Raw genomic sequence first — 23,249 nt, forward strand, 5'->3', positions numbered from 1 at the left:
CAAATTATGAACCTGATCTGGAAAGCCTCTGTTTCGAATACTATTATGTTTTATTGCCAGAGTGTTTCTTACAGTACCCCCAGATCATACTCTATTTTAAAACTACAAAGTCCCCAAAAAACTATCTGAAGGAATGGCCTTGTTCAACAATAATGATTCTACTTCAATAATAGTATTATTCAACAACAACATTAATATTCTACTTCAAAATGGTAATGATAATAATAACAATGACCCAGGCTGTAAATATTCATTAAAGAACATCTTTCCTAGTCCAATAGAATATTTCTTTGTTCATCTGCCTGTCATACCAGTGTTTTTGTGCAGTGGCTCTGGACTTACTGATGTTCAATCTGGATTTCTTCTAGATTGGTCGCTTGGTTATTGGACAGAATGGAATCCTCTCCACCCCTGCTGTATCCTGCATCATTAGAAAGATCAAAGCCCTTGGTGGGATCATTCTGACGGCTAGCCACAACCCTGGAGGGCCCAATGGAGATTTTGGAATCAAATTCAATATTTCCAATGGAGGTGAGTTTTGAGGATGGTCAATTTGATGTTCAGTAGGATAAACCAACACCCAAGGCCTTGGGAGGCCTGGCTTCTGGTTCTGATCCTGAGCAAGGGGGTTCCGTGTTTGCTTTTGGTGCAAATAAAATGCTTCTCATTCTGCTGTACCTAAATATGAGGAGCCGTGAACAAATGATCATTAGCATGTTATTTGCCTTTAGAAAACCCTGCAGATGTCTAAATGAGGAAAATGCATGACAGACGTGCTAGTGTGGAAGAAGAATTGAGGAACTTTTTGTATTTACATGTCAGCTGCACAAAATGACCCACTGTTTGCTGTTGGATTTCTAGGTCCTGCTCCGGAAGCAGTCACTGATAAGATTTTCCAAATCAGCAAGACAATTGAAGAATATGCAATTTGCCCTGATCTGAAAGTAGACCTTGGAGTTCTGGGAAAGCAACAGTTTGACCTGGAAAACAAGTTCAAACCCTTCACAGGCATGTTGACTGCCCCCCTTCCTCCGCCCCTCCTGCCCACTCCTCGTTCCACCTTGAGTGATTCGCCTTTCCAGGTCTTAATAACATGGGTCTTCAGCTTCAGAAAGATTGTGGTCACTGAGCTTTGCGTGCCTTAATCAGCAGGTCTGGAACTGGGTCTGGGAGTTTAGAGACCTGGGCTCTCTAGGCTCTGCCAGTGATTAGCTGAGTGACTCTGAGTAAGTGATTTCCGAATCTCAAGGCCTCAGTTTCCATACCTGTAAAATGAATGGCCTCGACTACAAGTCCTATTGGTTACAGTCATAGCAACTTTATTGAGCTTTCATTATGTGCCAAGCTCTTAACATTTATTCCATTTTATTCTTTCAGTAGCCCTGTGAAGGCAGCTCTGTTGGTCTTCACTTTTTCTAGATGAGGAAACAAAGACTGAGAGAGCTTAAGTAACAGGCTCCAGGTCACATAGTGAGTGAGTGGTAAACCGGCATTCAAACTCAAGTGTGAATGATTCCATAACTTGGGCTTTGGTTTGTTTGTTTCGTTTTTCCCCCTTGTTTTTTGACATTCAGTAAACTCAAATTAGACCATTTTGGGGCCTAAATGGAAACTTCCTGCGTAGGCAGCTGTGGTAGACTTGTTGTTGAATGCCAAGGTACTATAATAATTGATGGAATAAATATTTATAAAATTATTCATATTAATAAAATGAGGATGAGATGGTTGGCATTGGGACTTGCATTTTGTCTTTGCTGTAACATGTATTCTTTCCTGTGGCCTGCAATTTATGGAGTGCATTTTTTTTTGTTTGAATCTACCCACCGAGAGCTGGCAATTGCATCCTAACAAAGAGAAAGTGGTGCTTTGGTACATCGTGAAGATATGCTTAGGGTTTAGAAAATAACACTAGAGAATTTCATAAATTCTTAAGGTTTTAAAAATGTTTAAACCCCTGAAAATCCAACAAAAAAAAATACTAACTTCTTATAATTTTATTTCTTTAGCAATACATGTGAAAAGTGATGCATTAAACATTTTTTTTCTGCTTTTCACCATTAAATCTTGATGGCAATGGGCCTAGAAAAGGAAAGGAAAGTAGGGGTTACGTTTTCTGTTATTTATGACACCAAAATACGCTTCTCATGGAGATGGATAGGGAATCAATGCAGCAGCAAAGCAGAGTTTACCGTCAGGCAAACCTCCGTCACAAATCCCGTGTGCCTCATCCCAGGTGTGGGGACAAGTGACTTAACCTTACAGGCCTTGAGCTTCCTCAGCTATAAAAGTAGGACTAATAACACTTACCTCTAAGGAAAATTGTTAGCATTGAATAAGAGATCATGTAACAGCTCTGGCATATTGGAGCTGCTGGATAATTTTCCTTTTAAAATAGCTATTGCTTGTTTACAGCAATGTAATCACTTCAGAAGATAACATTTCTAAATGTGTTTAGTTCTTCCATCTTTCAATGTTGCTTGTTCTCACAGTGGAAATTGTGGATTCGGTGGAAGCTTATGCTACAATGCTGAGGAACATCTTTGATTTCAATGCACTGAAAGAACTGCTTTCTGGTCCAAACCGACTAAAGATTCGCATAGATGCCATGCATGGAGGTATGGCGCCATTTCTCCTCCACTCCCTTCTTTCATGTATGAAACCGCTCTCTGTTATGTTCATCATGATGCTTTAACAAGGCTTTTCTTAAGACTGACTTTCCCCTCCCCTGTTTTTAATTTAACTGTATTGGGTAATTTTGGTTAATAACATTATATAAGTTTCAAGTTACAACTTTATAATACATCATCTGTATATTCCATTTTGTGCTTACCTCTCAAAGTCTAGTCTCCTTTGGTCACCATATATTTGACCCCCTTTACTCGCTATATCCTCCCCCTACCTCCTTCCCTTCTGTTCTGGTAATTGCCATACTGTTGTCTGTGTCTATTGGTTGGTTGCTTTGTTACTTTTTGTTTTATATCCCACATATGAGTAAAATTGTATTGTTCTTGTCCTTTTCCATCTCTGATGTTTTTTAAACACTTATTTTGCAACCATTTCAGCAATATCCACACAGATAAAAATCCAGTTGTCTGCAGCCACAATAGTAGAGACAGTCCTCAGGGTAAGGTAGTGTGAAAGGCAGTATTTCCACATGAAGCATCAGGTTTTGAGTAACATGCAGCTGTTTTTGTGGACGCTTCCTCCCCCTCAGAAAATGCCTTACATTCTCCTAAACGCCCCCATCAATTTCCGAGAGGGTCATCATTTGCTAGATGTGGTAAACATGCTCCCGAGCCCCACACCCCCACTCTCCTGCTCCCACATGTGCCTTTTCTTAGAAGAGGATAACAGCAAGCTGAATATTAGATTCAGGAACAACAGGATGTGTGTCTGTCCCTCTTCTTCCTCTGTGGGCTGTGTGGCCAGGTCAGTAGAGACGGCGGCCACCATTGTGCACAAGACCATGATGTTTTCTTGCACGTAGGAATTTGGGGATTCCTGAGCACTTATGTTGTTTATTGGTTTTGTAATGATTGAGAATTTTAGAATCTTTGAGTGGCAGGATATTCCCTGGTGTTAGAACCCAGCTGCCTGTCTGGTTGGGAAAGACTTTCTGCCCATGTGTGAACCCTTTTGATGACACTATTCAGGGCCTCCTGTTAATACTGCAAAACCACAGTTAGAAAACCGTCTCCTGGAGGGCTGAAATCTTCCATCCCTGGAACTCCTCCCCTGGGGTCCTACTTGCCTCTGGAGACCCACAGAATGGATCTACTTCTTCATTCACACAAAAGCTATTCTGTCTTTTCAAACCATTCGAAAGATAGGTATGTGTGTTTGGAGGGCAGGTAACTTCCTTCAAAGAGCTTGCGATGCTTAGGGAGATGAGGTAAGTAAAAAACTGACACTGCCAGGCCAATAAGATGAGGGTTAGATAGCATTTCAAGTATTCTCTTTGGGATATGGAAGAAGGCATATTTTGACGAGGGGACATTTAAGAAAGTTTTCTTGGAAGAAGTGACAACCAACATAGCTTTTATGAAAGAAAGATCTAGGGTGGTAGAAAAATCAAATGATGTTCATTTCCAGCTGAGGCAATGGCTGTAACAAATGCATGACGTCTTAAAATTAGATACCACTTTAGAAGAATGAAGAGAAGCCTGGGTTAGCTCGGCAATGGGGCTTATGATGGAGTATTTGTGGGGAGAAGCTGGTCATGAAGTAGACTTCTTTATCCAGGTCTTTCAGTTGTTCCTCTAATGCCTCAGTTCCTATATCCCTCACAACCCTGGCTGCCTTCACCTCATTCTGTGGTGTGTCAATAGCCCCCTTAACAAGTGACCCCTAATGGGAGACACATACTCCATTCTGTTCTGATCTCTGTGACATATATTGGTGTCATTACCTTCCTTGATGAAAACACGTTCTCAGCATTTTAGAGATGAATGTTTTAGGTAGTTATACTAAATGTCACCATAAAGTATGTGACTGGTTTTTCTTGTTTGTTGTTGTTAACTTTTGTTTATTTGCATTCTTTTCATCAGTTTGTCTGGTAGACTGATAGAGTAGAAAGATTAGGGCTTTGACTCCCAGTTCCTACTCCTACTAGCTGGGCAAGTTTAGGCAAATAGCTTCATCTCAGAACCTCAGTTTTCTTATCTGTAAATTGGAGGTGATAGTCATAATGCAAATGTTTACGACATGTGCCCGTACTGTTTTAAGTGCTTTCTATCCATTAACTCATTTAATCCTCACATCAACCCTATTAGGTAGCTACTATTATTATATGCATTTTGCAGATAGGGTAGACAAAGACACAGAGAGCTTAAATAATCTTCCCAGAATTGTACATCCAATAATTGGCAGAGCTGGGATTTGAACCCAGGCACTCTGATTCCAGAGTCCAGGCTCTTAAACACTAAACTGTGCCACCTTGTGGACCTTTTGGAAGGACCGAGTGAGAAAACGGTTGAGAAGCACCTGGCACAGGTGTGTAGTAGGGCCTCCAAAATGATTTGCTCCCTTCCCTCCCCTCCATGCTTTCCTTCATCAGCTGTCCCCACCCTTTCCAACCTAATCTCTCATTACTCCTTTTCTCCGAACCCTCTACTCCAGTCAGGCTGATGTCTCCACTAGCCCCTGAATAAAGTTTGCATGTTCTCACTGTTGTTCCTGCCATTATCCCTGGAATGCCTCCACCTCGTCCCCCAATCCTCACAGACTTTGGTAAGTTTTATTTTCTGACTCTTCCTTTCATGCTTTACTAGTCGTGGGACCGTATGTAAAGAAGATCCTCTGCGAAGAACTTGGTGCCCCTGCAAACTCAGCAGTCAACTGCATTCCTCTGGAGGACTTTGGAGGTCACCACCCTGATCCCAACCTCACCTACGCGGCTGACCTGGTGGAAACCATGAAGACAGGAGAACATGATTTTGGGGCTGCCTTTGATGGAGATGGGGTGGGTATAAGTGCATTTAAGTGAACTCTGATGGAGGCCAGGCCTGATCCTTCAAAAGGGGAAAAAGTGGGCTGCACTTCCAGCCCCTGAGGGCCTAGTGAGTGACAGTCACAGAGCTCTCATTGCACCTGCAGTGAGGGCTGAATTAGGCGAAGACCATCTTGAGCAGAAATAAGAGTTCCTGAATGTATTCCATATGTTTAATTTCAGACCTTCATGTTTGCTAAAAGTGGCAAGGTGGTTAGGGCCTGGTTATGATCTAATGACTAGTGATTCATGAGCTGATTGGGTTCTAGATACCCATCTTCAGGTAGGTTTCTACTTTAGCAGGTAGCTACTTATTCAGTCTCTGGAAAGGGTTTTAGACTTGTAACATAGCCATTCATTCATTAGCTGAATGATGGAACTATAATGCGAGAACTAACCTTTTATTTCTTCTTTACAATCAATATTTTTAATAAACAGGCCGTTTTATTTACCTGGGTGCATATGTAACAGACAAGGAGGAGATGTGTTTTAGGTTTGTATCCTTGATATCTCAGGGATAGTAGGGACTACATGTTTACTTCATTGAAAACATATATTTTTGTTGTTGCTATTGTTTTTTAACATCAGCTACATTTTACTATTTCCTAAAAAAATGGGTTTCCCAGTGTCAAAATATGGGGAAATTAAAGGGTTCCCTAGCAGACATTATTTTGCAATGCATCTTTCTGAATGCAGTGCATGATGGGAATTTCCTTCATATTCTGAGTTACTTGAGTACTTCCTGTATACTAGGCACCAAGAAAGCAGTGAAGGTGGCAGCATGTTTTTTGGGTCCTGCACCAAATGGACAGGCCATGATTTAGAAGCTCTTCCTTGAAGAAACCTGCTTTGTTCCTTGAAGGATGCCTGATAAACCTACCGAACTGTGTAAACAGCCAACATCTCCTCTTGTTTCCATCTCCCCTCTCCTTTGGGAGAGAGTTTGAAAAAGGTCTGGGAGGTTAAAGTCAGCTGGCCTCTGGAGGGAGAACAGAGTATTCAATTGAGAAGGAGTTTGTGTTTTTACTTTAATTGAAAACAGTTTTAGCTCTTTGGCATGGAGGTATTGCACAGACCCATTAGAAACAAAATCCAGTGTTTAGAACCCAGTATGAATAAATGTAGCAGTTTTAAGTTTTATCATTTAAAATTTGACACCCCCACTGCCCCAACGCCATGTAAGATAGTTTGGTTTCTTCCGCAGTTTGACTAAAAGATCTTCCTTTGAATCTCCTTTCTCCCAAAGGATCGAAACATGATTCTGGGCAAACATGGGTTCTTTGTGAACCCTTCAGACTCCGTGGCTGTCATTGCTGCCAACATCTCCAGCATTCCCTATTTCCAGCAAACCGGGGTCCGCGGCTTTGCACGCAGCATGCCCACCAGTGGTGCCTTGGACCGGTAGGTCTCTCCATTCCCTTGGCCCACACCAGGTCCTTCTCTGTGCATAGAACATTCTTCCTCCTGTTTTAGCTAGAGCATCAGATGCATGATATGTGCTACATAAGTGTTTTTTTTTGGAAGAAATGGGGAAAGTTTTTTCTGGATTAGATATACCCACTCTGTGATCCCTTAGCACCCTGCACTTCTTCCATCCCATAATTTACCACACAGTGTTCTGATAGCTGGTGTACTTGCCCTTCCATATTGCAAACTTCAACAGAGAAAAGACTGACTTATTCACCATCTTAAACTTTGCCTACCGTAATGTGCCTGGCACATAAATAATAGGGGGTACACACACGCTATTTAAAAAAAATGAATGATTGAGTGTTAATGAATAAATGAATGGATGGCATTTCTACTCTAGTCAGGACATCATTCTAGAGAACCACTTTCCTTTAGCCATGTGCACAGTTTGGGTGAAAGAGCAGTTTGAAGTAAGATCAGTATTTCAGAGGAACTTTCAAAGAAGCATTCCTTACCCATCTCTCATTGGCTACCCATGCACACGCAGACACGGTAAATGTTCATTTATCCAAAATACAAATACACTGAAAGCTCAAATAGTTGAATCACATTCCATTTTTATGAGAAAGGACCCAATGACAATAAACAGTCGATCTCTCTGATTTGCTTATTTGTTTATTTATTATGTATCACCTCATTTACACAGGCTTTAAGGTGGCTTATGAGATCACATCTAAAACAATTGAAAAATGTAAGTAATAAATAATAAATGAGGACCAACCAGGAAGAATATTAATTAGAACATGCTAGGTGCCCAGTAAATGTTTGCTAAATGAATGGATAAAGAACAAGTGATTGAATAAAAGATCGAGGCCAGGTAGGAAGGCAGAATGTACATAGCTAGGCTCTTATAATAATAATAACTAATATTTATTGAACATTGCCTTGTGCTAGACAGTAAGGACTTTATGTTTTAAATCATGTAATTACCCCCTGGGGTAAATGCTACACATAACCCCACTTTATAGGTAGGAAAACAAAAGGGACAAAGAAGTTAAGTAAATTGCCCAAAGTCACCCAGCTAGTAAATGGCTGAGTCAGGATTTTAACCTAGAACCTTTGCTCCTAACCACTGGGCTATGTCGTAGTTTCCTCTGTGTGTGTGTGTGTGTGTGTGTGTGTGTGTGTGTGTGTGACAGAATTAGCACTGACCTTACTTCAGCTAACAAGAAAATAATGACTAATATTCATACAGTGGTTTGTAGGTTACATGGTGCTTTTTTACATTCACCATCTCAATTGGTCCTCACAACAATCCTTATTTTAAGGAAGAGGAAACAAAAAGACAAGTTAGTAGTCTTGTTCAGGACCCCACTGCTAAATCAGAGCTAGAATTAGAACCCGGGGCTTCTGCATCTATATCCTCCATTGGAATTCAGAGCTGGTGTGAGGCCACACTATTGTATATTAGACCTGTCAGATCCTGAAATACCTTCTGTGTCATCCAAGAACAGTTGAATTCCAGCTTTTGGAAAAATTGATAATCCACATATAGAATCACAATGGAAATACCTCATTACCCAAATGAAAGTTTTTTTGTACTGTTACAGTTTTCAAAATCCTAGCTATAATTTCCCTCATATTAGAACTTGAACATGACATTGTTTTGACAGTAAGAAGGCAAGCATTCTGGAAAGCATATCTTAGTCAGTGAATGAAATATAGTAACTTTTCCTGTTCAAAGGGAAAGGGATCTGAAAAAGAATGCACTCAAAGGTTTTCAGTAGTCTAAAGATACACAGATAGAAGTAAAAATTGTGTTGGAGGGGCAAGGGACCAAGAATCACTGTGGATGAAGCTGGTGCAAATGACCACTGGGCATGGTCCTTGCGGGGTCTTCTGCTGACATGAAAGGAGCATTGACTGGGCAGCTGAACAGTAGACAGTCATCCTGGCTGTGTGACCTTGGGTTGATCACATAATGTTCTGGGCCCTGTTTTTTTCTCTGCAAACTGCTCACCCCATATTCTATGATTTTGTGATTATAAGTGCATCAGAACATCATTCTTTTATTCTTCCTAGAATGGTTATAGATGCAACACGTATCCAAAACACATGGATTTAAATAGCCCAAAAAACAACCTTGTACATTTTGCTACTGTGGCTTCTTCTAAAGTACTAAACTCCCGTGATTTGAATTAATTCTTTCTTCTTCCTCCTCTACCCCCTCCTTTGACTCCACATATAATAGCCCATTGTGCACAAGTTTTCTCTTATGATTTTCCACCAATCTTAGAATTATGTATACCTCTGAGCAATGCTAAATGGGACCCTTGATTACAATAACGGTTGCTATTTTTCCATCCCTCACATGGCTATGCTAACAGTCCTGCTGTGATGTAACTTTGATTTCATGCCTTTGAAGGGTGGCTAATGCTACAAAGATTGCTTTGTATGAGACCCCAACTGGTTGGAAGTTTTTTGGGAATTTGATGGATGCAGGCAAACTGTCCCTTTGTGGGGAGGAGAGCTTCGGGACGGGTAAGTGCGCAGTCCTGCGCGACCATTTTCTTTCCTATAAACACTACCTGCACTGAAGGCTTAGACTGCTAAGGCCGCACTGAAATAGCAACGGTAGCTGATGTGTCCTAAATCAAGGTCCAATTTATTTATAACAACCCTGATGAAGTGTACACATTTGAAATGCAGTGAGCACATTTAGCCAAGGAGGGCTAATTTTACTTTCAGAGGATCACATCGACCGACACAGGAAGTTTGGGGGCCTCCCGGCAGCCTGGTCATTGAGTCTTTGGGGATTAAACAGAGTGATAAACATATTTTTCTTCCCTCAGTGGTTAAGGAAACCTTTATAAATGTTTTCATTTCTGGGAAGAAATATGGTGGAGTGAGTCAGTTTTTCGTTTTTATTTAAGAGAAGGTTTCAGCACAGCATTAAATCTTTCTCTTTAATAGGCCCGGGTTTTCTTTAGCAACAAGTTGTGATTTATGGAGGTTAAATGAAAGGAGACCATTAGGGTGAACTAAGTTGCTAGGTGATCAAGAAATTAAAAATATGTTCTAGACCATGAAGATGTATGTGTAAATTGTGGTGCGATGAAAGAGTGGAATGTGGTATGCTTTTGGGGATGTCCCAACAACCTTAGACCTCATTTTCTGTGATCTCCCTCCCCCTCTATGCCTGTCCAGTATTAACCTGAAGTCTCCCCTATGGCCTTCCCTACCGCCCTGCCCTACTTACATCAATCTCTTTTTTTCCAAACATCCATCCAGGTGTGTGGACCTTTCCCACACGTTAGTTCTCCAGCTAGGTTGCAAGGTGCTTCAGTGACCATATTTCTTCTCCTCCTATTCTCTCTACCCTATATTTCCCTCTCCCCAGAAGTAAAAGGACCAATCTTCTTGGTCCTTCAGTACCCTATTGCATCTTTTAGCAAAGAAAAGATCAAAATCTAGCCTTCTATCAGTCTTGCCATTGAGTTGCACTTCATGCTAGGTTAAATAGAATAGAATGCTGATTTAATTCCTTTTCCTGCAAGTCCTGGGGTAGGATAGGTAGAGTGAGCTGGAAAATGAGACATCTATTTGCAAAGTTCTAAGCAATTTAATAACCTTGAGGGAGTGACAATACTTCCTGGGAATGAATTGGCTTGATAGCCTCGGAGGGGATTGAGAAAGATGGATGAGCTGTGGGGCTGGGCAGTGTCCACAAAGAGGCTAAATGATTTCCCAACCTCCTAGGTCTTTGGTCAGAGACTACAAGGCCACTGCTTAGTCCTTTCCTACCTCCTAAAGTGTGCATGGTGCTATGTGACTCCACAGGATACTAAATGAATATGTGATGGACCTCTGAGGTGGTCTTCTCCCATGAAATTCCCCCAATGTTAACCAGTGCAAGTTTGGTAGTAATCGTTTCTTCTGTATAGAAGAAACTTTCTTTGAAGACAGACGCCATGTCTAAAAACCCCATTTTCAAATGCTGAACCTAGTGAAAAGAAAAATGTCTAGAACCAGGTTTCCCAGGGTGTTTGGAAGGACATTTGTTCCATGAGAGGGTTCTGAGTTCAATGAGGATTGAGAAACTTGGAATACACCTCTGTCTTAGCTATTCACAATGATATTAGCATTTGAAGATTCCAAAACATTCTACTGTAAGGAATCCTGTTTGTATAGTTTTACCTAAACGTAGTTAACTGCCTGTCTCTTATTTTTGTGGTATATCTAGTAATATCTTGCTCCACAGACCCATGTGGGAAGCACTGGTCAAGGTAGGTCAGAGTCCTGGAGACAACTAGGCGACCCTGGTGATTGGCTGGGCACAGGCCTGAAGACAGGACAGCACAAGCTGCTCCTCTCTCATATGACAGGCCTTCAAATACTGGAAGGCAGCCCTTAGGCCCTCTCTTCTCCAGGCCACTCTAACTTCACATTATTTATGAGGTCCGACGATTAAGTTCACGAACTCATCCTAGAAAAACTGTTACACACCTCATTGCTGAATATCACTATGGTCACCTTCAAAATACTCCCTTTGGGAAGCTATGCGCTGACGCCAGTGCCTAGTCCACCCTTCAAAGCAATTTTGGAACTCTTTTTCTAGAATGGCTATCAGAGCTGTTGTCGTATTACCCTTGATGTGCTGAGTGTCATCAAAATGTCTTCCTTTCAATATTTCCTTTATCTTCAGGTAAAGAAAGAAGTCACTGGGGGCCAGATCAGCTGAGTAGGGAGGGTGTTCCAATACAGTTATTTGTTTACTGGCTAAAAATTCCCTCACAGACAGTGCCGTGTGAGCTGGTGCATTGTCGTGATGCAAGAGCTGGTGCATTGTCACGATGCAAAAGCCATGAATTGTTGGCAAAAAGTTCAGGTCGTCTGACTTTTCCCTGCAGCCTTTTCAGCACTTCCAAATAGTAAACTTGGTTAACTGTTTGTCCAGTTGGTACAAATTCATAATAAATAATCCTTCTGATATCAGAAAAGGTTAGCAACATCATTGCAACAAGTTCGTGAATTTAATTGTCAGACCTCTTATGTACCCAGTACCAGTCAGTTTCCAGATGCTTCCGAATTCACCAATGCTTCTCTTATAAAATCATGTCCAGAACTGCGCCCAAATCCTCCAGGGTTGACCTGACGAGTGAAGAGTAGAGTGAGATGATTATTTCTAGAGAACTTGGCCCTGTACTTTTCATTTATGTTAGCTTTTAGGACATTTCTTTCTTTTTTTTTGTTTAAATTTATTGGGGTGACAATTGTTAGTAAAATTACATAGATTTCAGGTGTACAATTCTGTATTACATCATCTATAAATCATCATATATACATCATCTATAAATATTGTGTGTTCACCACCCAGAGTCAGTTCTCCTTCCATCACCATATATTTGAGCTTTTAGGACATTTCATAATACTGTTTGACCCATGTAATGTCATAGATAATTAAATCCCATTAAGTTTTTATTTAGGAACATTTACTAAGAAAAGTCCCCCATGTTACATTTATGGGATAGATTTTTTTTTGTACCCAAGTATTAGACTTTAAATTATTCCTTGTTAAAGTTTGTTCTTGTTTTTTTCTTTATCAACCCATTCAACAAATACTACATAAGTACCAACCATGGTTCCATCTTCCCTTTGATATCTTTTTTATTCAAGAGAAAAAACATGAGAGTAACTCACAAACTCTTTCTCTCTTTGAAAAAAAAAGGAAAATTGTTCTGTAATACTTCTGAGATAAATATTTTAGAAATCAGGCCGCATTGCCACGGGTCCCCACTGCTGTGAATGGGTACAGCTGAACTTATTTAACTGAACTTTTGATCTCTTAATTTATAGAGGAGTTAATTTCTACCTACTACATCCCTAGATGGGGAATGTTTCTAGCAGTTCCTTTTCAGTTTCTCAGGGTTGACATCAGTGAGTCTAAAAGCTTTGAAATATTTGAATTCTGTAGCTTAACTGGGGACAGGGTCATTTATTTCTGTTTTTCCAGGCTAGAGCAGAGGCAGTTTCTTAGGAAAGCCTCCATAACTGTCCAGAGTGGGTCAAATCCCTTTATTACTGGTTATTATGGTACCACACACTTCTCCTTTGTTGCACATAGTGCAGCTATGATTTTACAGTTATTTATGATGACTTGATTAATGTTTGTTGTCTCTACTAGACTGTAAGTTCATGAGGACAAGAGTCACATCTGTCTTATTTGCCACCATGTCCCCAGAGTCTTTTGTAAAGCCCAGCACATAATAGGTGCTCAGAAAACACTTGTTGAAAGAATGAGAGAACACACTATTCACTTGGCACCCTCCATTCAGACAAACAGAATCATGGTGTTGGAAAGGCAAGGGCTTTAAAAGTCACCCCATGTAATTTCCCGTGTGTTGCTCAAATCATACGTGACCAGTCAGTGCTCTGCTGCTTAAACACCCACCTCAGTGGAGAATCCCCACCTCATCTCTTGCAGCAGTCTGCAACTCTTGTCGGGACTCGCCACTACTGACACTCCATAGTCCAGAGTTGGGGACGCAAAGTCTTTGTGAGAAGAGATGAGCTAAACAGAAAAGTTGACCTGCAAAGAGGTGCAAAGGGAAGTCAGACTTCAGAAGAACTGGCTCATCGGATAAAACAAACATCTAGCATTTAAAAGCCCAAGTCGTGACTATTAGTAATGTTACCAACTATCCACTAGTCTGTTTGTGGTGGAGAAACAGTAGCTGTCTCACATAATTATCGCAGCCACAGAGGCTGGGACACCTCCTCCGACATTATTGTTACAAACGCCAGGGATAAAGGTGTTTTTATTAAGGACTCAGAAATGGGCCCCGGAACTAGACAGTGTGAACCTTTTATTTTTGGTTGATCTCATGGTACAGAGTTATTTTTTCCCCTAACTGTGGATAATGATATACATATGTATACACAATGGCAGAGATGGCAAAGTGGCAAGTTCTGTCCCATCTTGAACTTGTCAGGAAATTGGGATGGTAATAGGAAATCACTGAATAGAATAGAATGTCACTGCCTTTGAAACTCTTCCTCAGGAAAATGGGGTGTGTGGGAAAGAAGACTAGGAAACCAGGTAGAAGATCAACTTGATATCTTGTGTGGAAATATGCCAGTAAATGGTGATCTGGTCAGGTCCAGAGTTTAGCCATATTTATTCCCTGTCCCATCTTTAAAAGATTCTAGTGATGATGTATCATGCAGGAGTGATAACTTGAGGAAATGCATCATTCATGCTTTGTAATTTTAATATCTTATGAAATTTTAATTTTAATATCTTATGAAAAGCCCTTCATGTTTGTACTTCTTTTTATCAGTTCATTCCTCAAATGTTTATTGAGCTTTGACTGTATCCCAGATGCTGGGCTAGGCTCTGGGAGCACAGTGCTGTCCTTGTGGAGGGCTCTGTGGAGTCCACGTTTGGGGAAGAAAGTCAGAGCCTGGCCAGGTCATTACAAGTGTGTAAAGGGATAGATGGTGAAGTACAGCGTGCTCTGGGAGCTTTATAGGCAGGGCACCAGCTTGGTTCTGTGGTGCAGAGGATCGGATTTTCTGTCTAGTTCTCTACTACCCATTCTAATTGGCATGGCTCCTGGGTGCATTTTCCTGTAGGAAAAGCCCCCATAGGAAGGTTAGAACATCCCATCCCTGGAGATTTCCCAAACAGAATACCCCAGTAGAACTAGGCTGATCCCCTAGTTATAACTAACTCAGTTAAACTGTTACCTGCATGTGTGCTTCCCTCACCTGGATGTCTGTGCTCATCGGTGAGGACAGGAACATGTCTTATTCATCTTAGTATTTTTCATGTACTTGGAACATGGAGGCCACTAATTTCATACCTATTGAGTATAAAATGGAGTTTGGGTTAAGACACAGTTCCTCATCATGTGCTTACTACCTTTCTCCAAGGGAAACAGTTCCAGGGGCAGTCAGGGGGCAGTTGTAGGATGAATTGCTAAATGGAAAGTTGGGGGATTGCTGAGGTAGAGCCCCCCTGAGGGCTGGTGTGATCTGGAAAAAGCTTCCTAAGGAGCTTACCCATCCTTTCAGAGTGAAGTACTTTGTGCAGTGAAAGCTAAAGAGGACAGGACCATGGGCACAGCAGGTCTGCTGAACCTCCTAGCCAGTCACCTGGGGTCTGACCATTCTTTGGACAAAACCTTATTGAGAGCTGACTGTATGCCAGGCCCCAGCCAGGGACACAACTCAGAGTCTAGGGTGAGGTAAGAAGAGACAGACTATGATAGAATACAGATAAGCATGGAGGGCATACAGACAGACAAGGAGGGCATCCAGGATCCTAAAGTAAAGTTTAAAGTAATCGTAGGAGATAGCAGCCAGGCTAATGGGTATATACAGAGTGGAAATTTCCAGGCAGAGAAAACAGTATGTTTAGGAGCTGGGAGGGAGGGAGAGAGAGAGAGAGAGAGACAGAGAGAGAGAGACAGAGAGAGAGACTCTAGAGCTTTCAGAGATCTCTGTGTAGCTCTTTTTCAGCTGCTATGTCCCTCTTCTGCAGCCCTGCTGCCTGGCAGGGGCAGGAGCCCAGGCACTCCCGAGATGCCCAGACTGGTCAATGGAACCTAATCCCTAGACCGTTAGCTCTTGGCTCCCTCAGCAAGGATTGACATTTTTCTTGGCAGAGATCTAGCGTGTGCCCTGACTGGGCTGAGTTTGTACTTATCACAAGGTGCTGATTAGGCTGAAGTAAAGTGACAGGTGTTTGAAGATGCTGAAAGGGCAGAATTCCCATGGGCTCAGTTGGTCCCTGAGCTAAACCAAGTACGAAGAGATCTATGCAAAACTTGCTGCAACTTTGGTGTCAGATAGGACTCGTGGTGCTTGCTGACAGTGTTTTCTCTTTTCTTATAATTAAGTGAATGTGTCTTCTTTTATTTTTTTAAAAATAAATAAAAATGATCCCAGTAATTCACATTCATAATAGGAAAATTAGGTAAGAAGAGAAAACTATTGTAATCCCATTGCCCACAGAAAAAAGCATATTGGATTATATTCTTTTATTTTCTTCCCCAATATATACAGTTAAGGAACATTATTTTTGAAAACTTAATAAGGTAGTGGAAAACATTAATCATCCCTAAATGATTTTTATTATTCCCTGTTGATAATGGTATCTTGCATTTATGTAGTATTTAACAATTTGTGAAATACTCACTCTCATCACAGTCAAGTCTTACAATTATGTGAGAAAAGTGGCTTTATACCTATTTTACAGTCAAAGAAATTGAGGCTCAGAAAAGTTAAAGTGACTAGTCCAAATTTAAACAGCTGATAGGTAACAGAGTCTCAGCTACAGGTTTTCTGACTCTGCTGCAGTTGCAAAAACAAGAGCTTTGGCAACACAAACACACTAAAGAAAATGAAATTTACCCAGCCTTCTTGAGTATTAGTTAGAGTTGGAGTTTTGATACATCCAAGGTAATTAGTGAGATTAATCAGAATTTCCAGAGAGACTAGGGACTGTGCAAATGGAATAGAGTATTTGTTTATGTTATCCAAGACAGATATTTTGTTTATATTATTAGGTGTGTGATTTAGTTATCTCCCAGTAACTTGATCAGAGTTGGATAATATTTTTAGATTTTATTTTCATTTCCACATGAAAGAAAACCAAATTCTTTATTTAGAGCAGGAAAAGCATGAAAAGACATTGCAGACCTATGCTTTCAGTCTAGCATAAAAAAAAGAAAAGAAGAAGGAAGGAAGAAAAAACCCCAGTAGAGCACAGACAAATAATTCCAAGCTGTATATTTCTGTGATGAATTCTCAGTATATTGGGGAAGCTTCCAGGATCTTGCTTCTCAAGATGAACTATTGCCAAAACATATCATTTGCAAAAGCTGTAAGAGTCAGAGAGCTAACTTTTTGTTCCTTGAAATACCAGCAAAGGCAAATAAAAGTCCATAGATAATAAAATTAGGTAAACATTTCCAAAATATGTTATATAAAGCGCTTAAAGTTATACTTAGTTATACTTGCCAGCATCCAGGTTGTGAAAACTGTTATTCCTAAAAGTGGTAACTTATTGAAGAGAAAATCTTTTGAAAGAAAAAGTTGTGAGTTTTTGTGAACCAAAAGAAGAAAGAGAAAAGTAGATTAGTAAATTGATTAATTTATACACTTCTTCACAATTAGGTATTTACCATGTTCCATGTGATAGTTTAATCAGCAGACGTAGTTACAAGGATAAGAGATGCTTCAAAGAAATACATGGTTGGTTGGGTGAAGGCTCATAAATAGATGATTGAGGCTCAAGGAGGATGGTGCTGCACCAAATGTTTTGAGCAGTTTGCTGTAGGAGAAGAGAGAGAAAGCCCATAATTTCCAAGGGAAGCTGGGAACTAGTCTTAAAGAGGAGAGGCTATTTGAGCTGGGTCTAAAAGGATGAAGAGGAAGGAAAGAAATCTACTTCATGCTACCACATAGCCAGCATTATGCTAGGATACTCTGACAATTCTAAGAATAAGACCCAGTTGGGAGTCAAGAAGGGCAGACAGGCAGATAAAGAATTCAAGACATGGTAAGATGCAAAACACTATTAGAGAGAGATTGTACTGAGTCCTATTCAAAATCAGAAAGTAGTGCTCAACATTGCGTTTTTTTGTTTTGTTTGTTTGTTTTTAGAATAAGGAAATAATGCCAAAGAAATGAGAGTTCTCTTCCATGTCAGGCTCTTGGTAAAGGGTCTCCAAGCATATAAGCACAACCAAAGGAGTCAACTTGTTATTTCTGGTAAAGATTTTAGCAAAGACCTTAGCAGAATACAGATGTGCCATAGCTTACCTAACCAAATCCCTTTTAGTTAAAGAAAGATGTCTTAGAATTGGAGTTGCTGGATCCACAAGTAGGTCGATTTTAAAGGCTTTGATACTTTTTGCCAAATTGCTCTCTAGAGGACTATACCCCTCTCAACAGAAGCATGTTGCGATCCCATTTCCCTTATACTTCCACTGGTACTATGTGTTCTCATTTTTAAATCTGTGGACGTTTGTCAAGCAAGTAACAATTTCTTATTGTGGTTTTAACTTTAAATTGTCTTCTTAAAAACAATGTCAGCTTTTAAGTATATTAATTGGGCACCTGTATTTATTCTTTAGTGAATTGCCTGTGTATATCCTTGGCCTGTCTCTCCATTCAGGATTTACTTTTTTCTTGTTAATATATAAGACTTTTTTCTACACTGAGTATATCAAACATTTATTTTCCATTGCAAATGTGTTTTTTTAAAGTTTTCAAATGACCTTTAATTTTACCTATAGTAGTTTTGCTGCTAGAAATGCTCATTTTTAAGTAGACAAATACATCAAATTTTTTCCTTTATGAATTCTGAATTTACATGTAGTTGTCATCTCCAAGATATAAAAAAATTATATATTTTTCTAGTACTTAAAAGTTTCCAATTTTTACATTTGCATATATCACCATCTGAAATTCTTTTGGATATGGTGTTTTACAGGGAAAGAACCCTGAATTTTTTCCTATTTAACTAGTTTTCCTAATACTATTTAAAAAGTAATCCATTTTTTTCCTACAGCGTTGAAGGTGGTACCTTTATCATATACTCAAGTCTCATATAGGTTTAGGTCTCTTGATACATGCTTCATTTTGTTCCATCAAACTGCTAGGTTATTTTCATTATTGAAAATTTATAATGGTCATATTCTCTGCTATTTGTTTATTTAAGGTTCTCCCCCACACTCATAGTACTACTTTATAATTGATATATCAAGTCGCACCAAATTATTCCATTGACATCTTTATTGGCATTTGTCTTAAATTTCCAAATTACTCTTGGAAGCATCAATTTCTTTTCAGTCTTACGTTGCTTTATTCAATATGTGATTCCTTCCGTGTACTCAGGTTCCTCAGTTACATTTTATGACTTCTTTGGTTGCGTGTACATGCTTACTGTTGAGTTGATTTCTCAAGTAGTTTGGAGAAATCACCTTTCTCACAGTTGCTTGCTCTCCCCGCACCAGGTTCTGACCACATTCGTGAGAAAGATGGACTCTGGGCTGTCCTTGCGTGGCTCTCCATTCTAGCCACCCGCAAACAGAGTGTGGAGGACATTCTTAAAGACCACTGGCAAAAGTATGGCCGGAATTTCTTCACTAGGTAAGCCACAGCCTGGCTGGGGGAGAGGTGGGTGGCGAAGTGGGCGGAGAGAATTCTCGTGCATATAAATTCTTTGCTGTCTTAAGTGATAATAAAGCGAGTTCCTCTAGCCTTTACCAGTTGGGGATGTTTAAAATAATTTAGTCAGGATCAAGATGAAGTCATCTGTTACGTTTGCCATGAAAATCAAGGTTTACAAAATCTAGTTAGTATATTCAAAAAAATAAATGTTTTGTAAGCCTTTTAAATGTACCTGTCAGGTAGACATGATAATAGTGTTTGATTTAGATTCAGAAAAATGGATTCACATTTTATTTCTGTCCCTTAGTAAACTGGGAAGTCATTTAGTCTCTCTCTGTACTCAGTTTTCTCATTCGTAGATAGAAATGGGAATAACAGTCCAACCATTGAGTGAATTAAGTGAAATATGAGTATGAAAGTGTTTTATAAACTCTGGGGCACTAAAAGTATGGAAACTTTTTTCTGAAATTATGGAAATCATTATGCTTAGTGCAGATCAACTTTTCTGACTCATTAAAATAGGTCCCCAAAGGCTGTGTACTTGTCAGTACTTCATTCATTGAGTCAACAAATATTGACTGTATACCTACTTTCTGCCAGGCACTGGGGATTCAGCAGTGAATAAAATACTTAAAATACTTAGTAATCCGTCTCTACCATGCATACTTCTATTTTTTAAAAGCATTCACTTTTTTTTTTTTTATAACCAGTGGTGCATCCCATTAATTTCAATTTGCCTTTCCCCCAATAAGTGTAAAAATCTAACAAACTTTCTCCTGGACCTCATTATTCTAATTATGGAAGGGAGATATGAGAAAAAAGATATGAGATAAATTGTTTTTCTGTAAAAAAGGGTATAGTTGTAATTTCTCTGGACCTCAATTGCCTCTTCTACAAAATAGGTAAGTTAGACTAGAGAATTTAAAAAATATATCGCAGATTTAATAGTCCGTGATCTCTGGATTGTCAAGAAAGAATTCAACCTTAAGCCACTTGGCCTCCGTCATCAGAATTCTTTCATCAACTTTGCAAAAGTTCATTGTTCTCTTCCTCCCTCAAGTTATTCTTTTGTGAAAGGTATAAGTAATAGCTGCCACATGGTACTACACAGTAGCCCTGGGAACCAAGGCAAGAATCTCTCTATTCTCTAAAAGCCAGAAAAACCTGGTAATTCAGAACAGCAGTCATGAACTCTCTAGAGCCTAGATAGAGTATCATGAAAGCAGGACCATGTGTGTTTTTGTGCTCCATAGTATCACCAAATACTTAGCTCATGGTTAACACTGTAAGTTTGCTTTGGATAGATAAATGAAGGAAGGAAGCAAACGGTAGCCGGAGTGGGATAATGTTCGGAAAGGTTGTTCAGAGAAAGGCTCACCCTTGATGAGTTAAAAGTCTCCATCTAAAAACTATCTTAAATTTTTATTAATTTCAAATAACTGCTAACCAAGTATTACAATAAATATTGCAAATAAAGTCCATAGAACCTACATTTATTGTTAGTTAAGACTCCATTGTACCGCCTCTTTATTTAACAAAAGTGCTGGGCACTTTTGCACATTGTTTCATGTCAACCTCAAAACAGTTATTATCCAGGCAACTGAGATTCTAAGAGATGAAGCAACTTGCCCAGAGTTACAGTTAGTCACCCATAGAGGCTGGATTCATACATAGCTCGTTCTGTCTGATTCCAAAGCCCAGATTCTTTCCTTTATACCCCTCTGTGCCTAGGATTTATAGAACATTTCCCTCAAACACCCAAAGGTCGCAGATGTAAAACACAAACACCTGGTTGTAATTTCTTGCTGTTTATCATTTTAACTGGGGGAAAGAGCTGACTTCCAGATTAAGGGGACTGTTGTCCTTGATTCATAGAATCTTGGAGCCAGAATAAGTTGGCCTTAATTCCCTGGTATTTCTCATGTCTCAGAGGTGTCATCTTGCACATATCATATTTGTTTCACTATTGCAAATAAATATAGACTCTTGAGCCTCTACAAAATAACTCTCTCAAGAGGGTGTGTGCCACTAGGTCAGGAAAAGCCACCTGTAAGAGTCTTTAACCTCGTAAGAAAGAAGTCAAGAATAATTCTTGGAGGAAAAATAGTAGTCCTAGGATTTCATTCTTGGTGCTCTTTTTTTCCCCTTGGTCCTTTTTCCACACCAGGTCTCCTCTGTCAGGGTGAACCCAAAGCTCTTTGGACCAGAATCCCCTTTCATTGAAAGCACTGAGGCGTTTCAGATGTAAAGAGTTAGGGTTTGGCTCCTTCATCTGGTCAGTGAAAACTTGGCCTTATTTTAGGAAGCTCCTGTGGAGACTGGAACTCTCCTTAGCCAAAATCTCCGCCGCCTCAGGCAGGTCTCAGACTGGGAGTAGTGCCAGCACTTATCCCAAGGAAGCTCTAGCAGTTTTGAAAGAGAAGTTGCCTGAGTCATGTCCTGCTTGATGCAGAGTTCTCTAGAGATAACATTGCTTTTAATTCTACCTCCTCAGGATGTGATGGTTAAATGTTAGATAGTATCTCTCAAAAGCCTTTGAAGCTTCTTAGAGCTTATTCTGTAGAAAAGCCAAAATGGGAGTTTTCTGCTTATTCAGAAGCTCCTAACGCTTCCATGAAATACTCCAAACCTTTTCTTTCATCCCTGGCCTGCTCCATCCCCAGGGACTAACAGCTCATCTTTTTGCCAGCTTCTTCTGAAGTTAGATGGTTTGGGGGGAGGGCCAAACACATGATGAAGAAAGTGCTGATATGCGTCTGAAGTCAGCCCCCGGGCCTCAACTTCACCCCCTGGGCCTCAACTTCACGACTTCTTCCAGGTATGATTATGAGGAGGTGGAGGCCGAAGGCGCAAACAAAATGATGAAAGACTTGGAGGCCCTGATATCTGATCGCTCCTTTGTGGGGAAACAGTTGTCAGTGGGTGAGAAAGTTTACACCGTGGAAAAGGTCGATAACTTCGAGTACAGTGACCCGGTGGATGGAAGCATTTCAAGAAATCAGGTAGGAACAGATTTACATGTCTGTGGGAGAGAGGCCTCAGAGCTTCGTCTCTGAAATCTCACAAGAAACCAGAAAAAGGCCCCTTGGTCATTTCTTTTTTGCTGCCCTGTTTTTCTAGGGGAGCTATTCTCAACTGGTTTTCTGCTGAGTCGCACATGACTTACACATGCACTTGTGGGGAAAATGGTTTTTGCCCTGGTTGTTTGCACTCCGCTGTGCCCTCATTCTGGGATTCTGGGATTCCTAGCCTCGAGGGATGTATACACCCTCTAGAATCATATGCAAGATGTCATGTTGAGTGTATGTGCAGAAAGGAGCCCCAGAATCTAAAAAAAGTGGAGAACTGCCTTAGGTATCAATCCCCCTCTTTACTCTCATGAGATTATAGCAGAAAGCCAGAGTGTCATTATTATAGACTGATACATTCTAATTTCTAAAAAAGAAGAAAAAAATAGATAAGCCATTCACAGAGACATTATCTGTTATCTGCAGCACGTGACTTGCAGCCACCCCTAACACAGCTATTGGGTAGCACATGACAGTTGAGAACCTGGCCCATGTCTGGATGAGACAGAGCTGTTAGGGTTTCCCTCTTTAGGTGCCAGGGGTCAAGGCTGCAGGCTGGGTCCGCCCTTCTCCTGGCTTCTCAGGGCCCAGGGTCCTCTCTCTGGTTCTGTTGTCATCACAGAATGGACTCATCTCTAATAACTTAGAAACAGGGGTCATAAAGAGGAAGTTGAAGATTCTGTTACAGCTTTCCAGTTTGCTTTTTCCCGATAGATTCAGATTTTTGGCCTGGTCCTTCTCAAGGCATCTGACAGGCTTTGGAGGAAAAGGCATGTGAAGTTTATTTAAAATTTCTCTCTGGAGAGCAGGTAGTGCATGAACGACTGTCGGTGCCTGGGTGTTACCCTCCTCAAAATTCTAGCATGGTGGCTTTTCTTCCGTATGCCTTTTCACCATCCGTGAGAACTTTGGGTCCAGTATGGACGATTGTAAATTATGTGTGAGATATTCAGGAAAAGAGAAGCCTGGGGTGGAGGAGGGGGGTGGGTGTAGAAAAGGGAAGGGTAGGGCCCAAGGGATGGCAGAGCAGAACTGAGCAAAAGTTTTCGCAGTAAAGCCTTCAGAGAGAGAACAGATGTTTAGGAAAAGTAACCCCCTAC

General features: G+C 40.4%; 1 protein-coding gene across 2 annotated transcripts in view; it reads left to right on the top strand.

Annotated features, from left to right (window-relative positions):
* The window catches only part of PGM1 (phosphoglucomutase 1), a 54,552-nt gene that overhangs the window by 26,947 nt on the left and 4,356 nt on the right, over positions 1 to 23,249 (top strand). For both annotated transcript variants that reach the window (XM_019731548.3, XM_019731539.3), the window contains exons 2-9: positions 369 to 531; positions 862 to 1,008; positions 2,490 to 2,615; positions 5,271 to 5,461; positions 6,735 to 6,889; positions 9,324 to 9,439; positions 18,925 to 19,060; positions 21,900 to 22,083. In XM_019731548.3, the coding sequence (XP_019587107.1) occupies positions 369 to 531; positions 862 to 1,008; positions 2,490 to 2,615; positions 5,271 to 5,461; positions 6,735 to 6,889; positions 9,324 to 9,439; positions 18,925 to 19,060; positions 21,900 to 22,083 (1,218 nt within the window). The remainder of the gene's footprint in view (positions 1 to 368; positions 532 to 861; positions 1,009 to 2,489; positions 2,616 to 5,270; positions 5,462 to 6,734; positions 6,890 to 9,323; positions 9,440 to 18,924; positions 19,061 to 21,899; positions 22,084 to 23,249) is intronic.

Source organism: Rhinolophus sinicus, chromosome 14 (genome assembly GCF_057876585.1).
Source record: "Rhinolophus sinicus isolate RSI-liver-muscle chromosome 14, RSI-T2T, whole genome shotgun sequence".
NCBI classification, from domain to species: domain Eukaryota; kingdom Metazoa; phylum Chordata; class Mammalia; order Chiroptera; family Rhinolophidae; genus Rhinolophus; species Rhinolophus sinicus.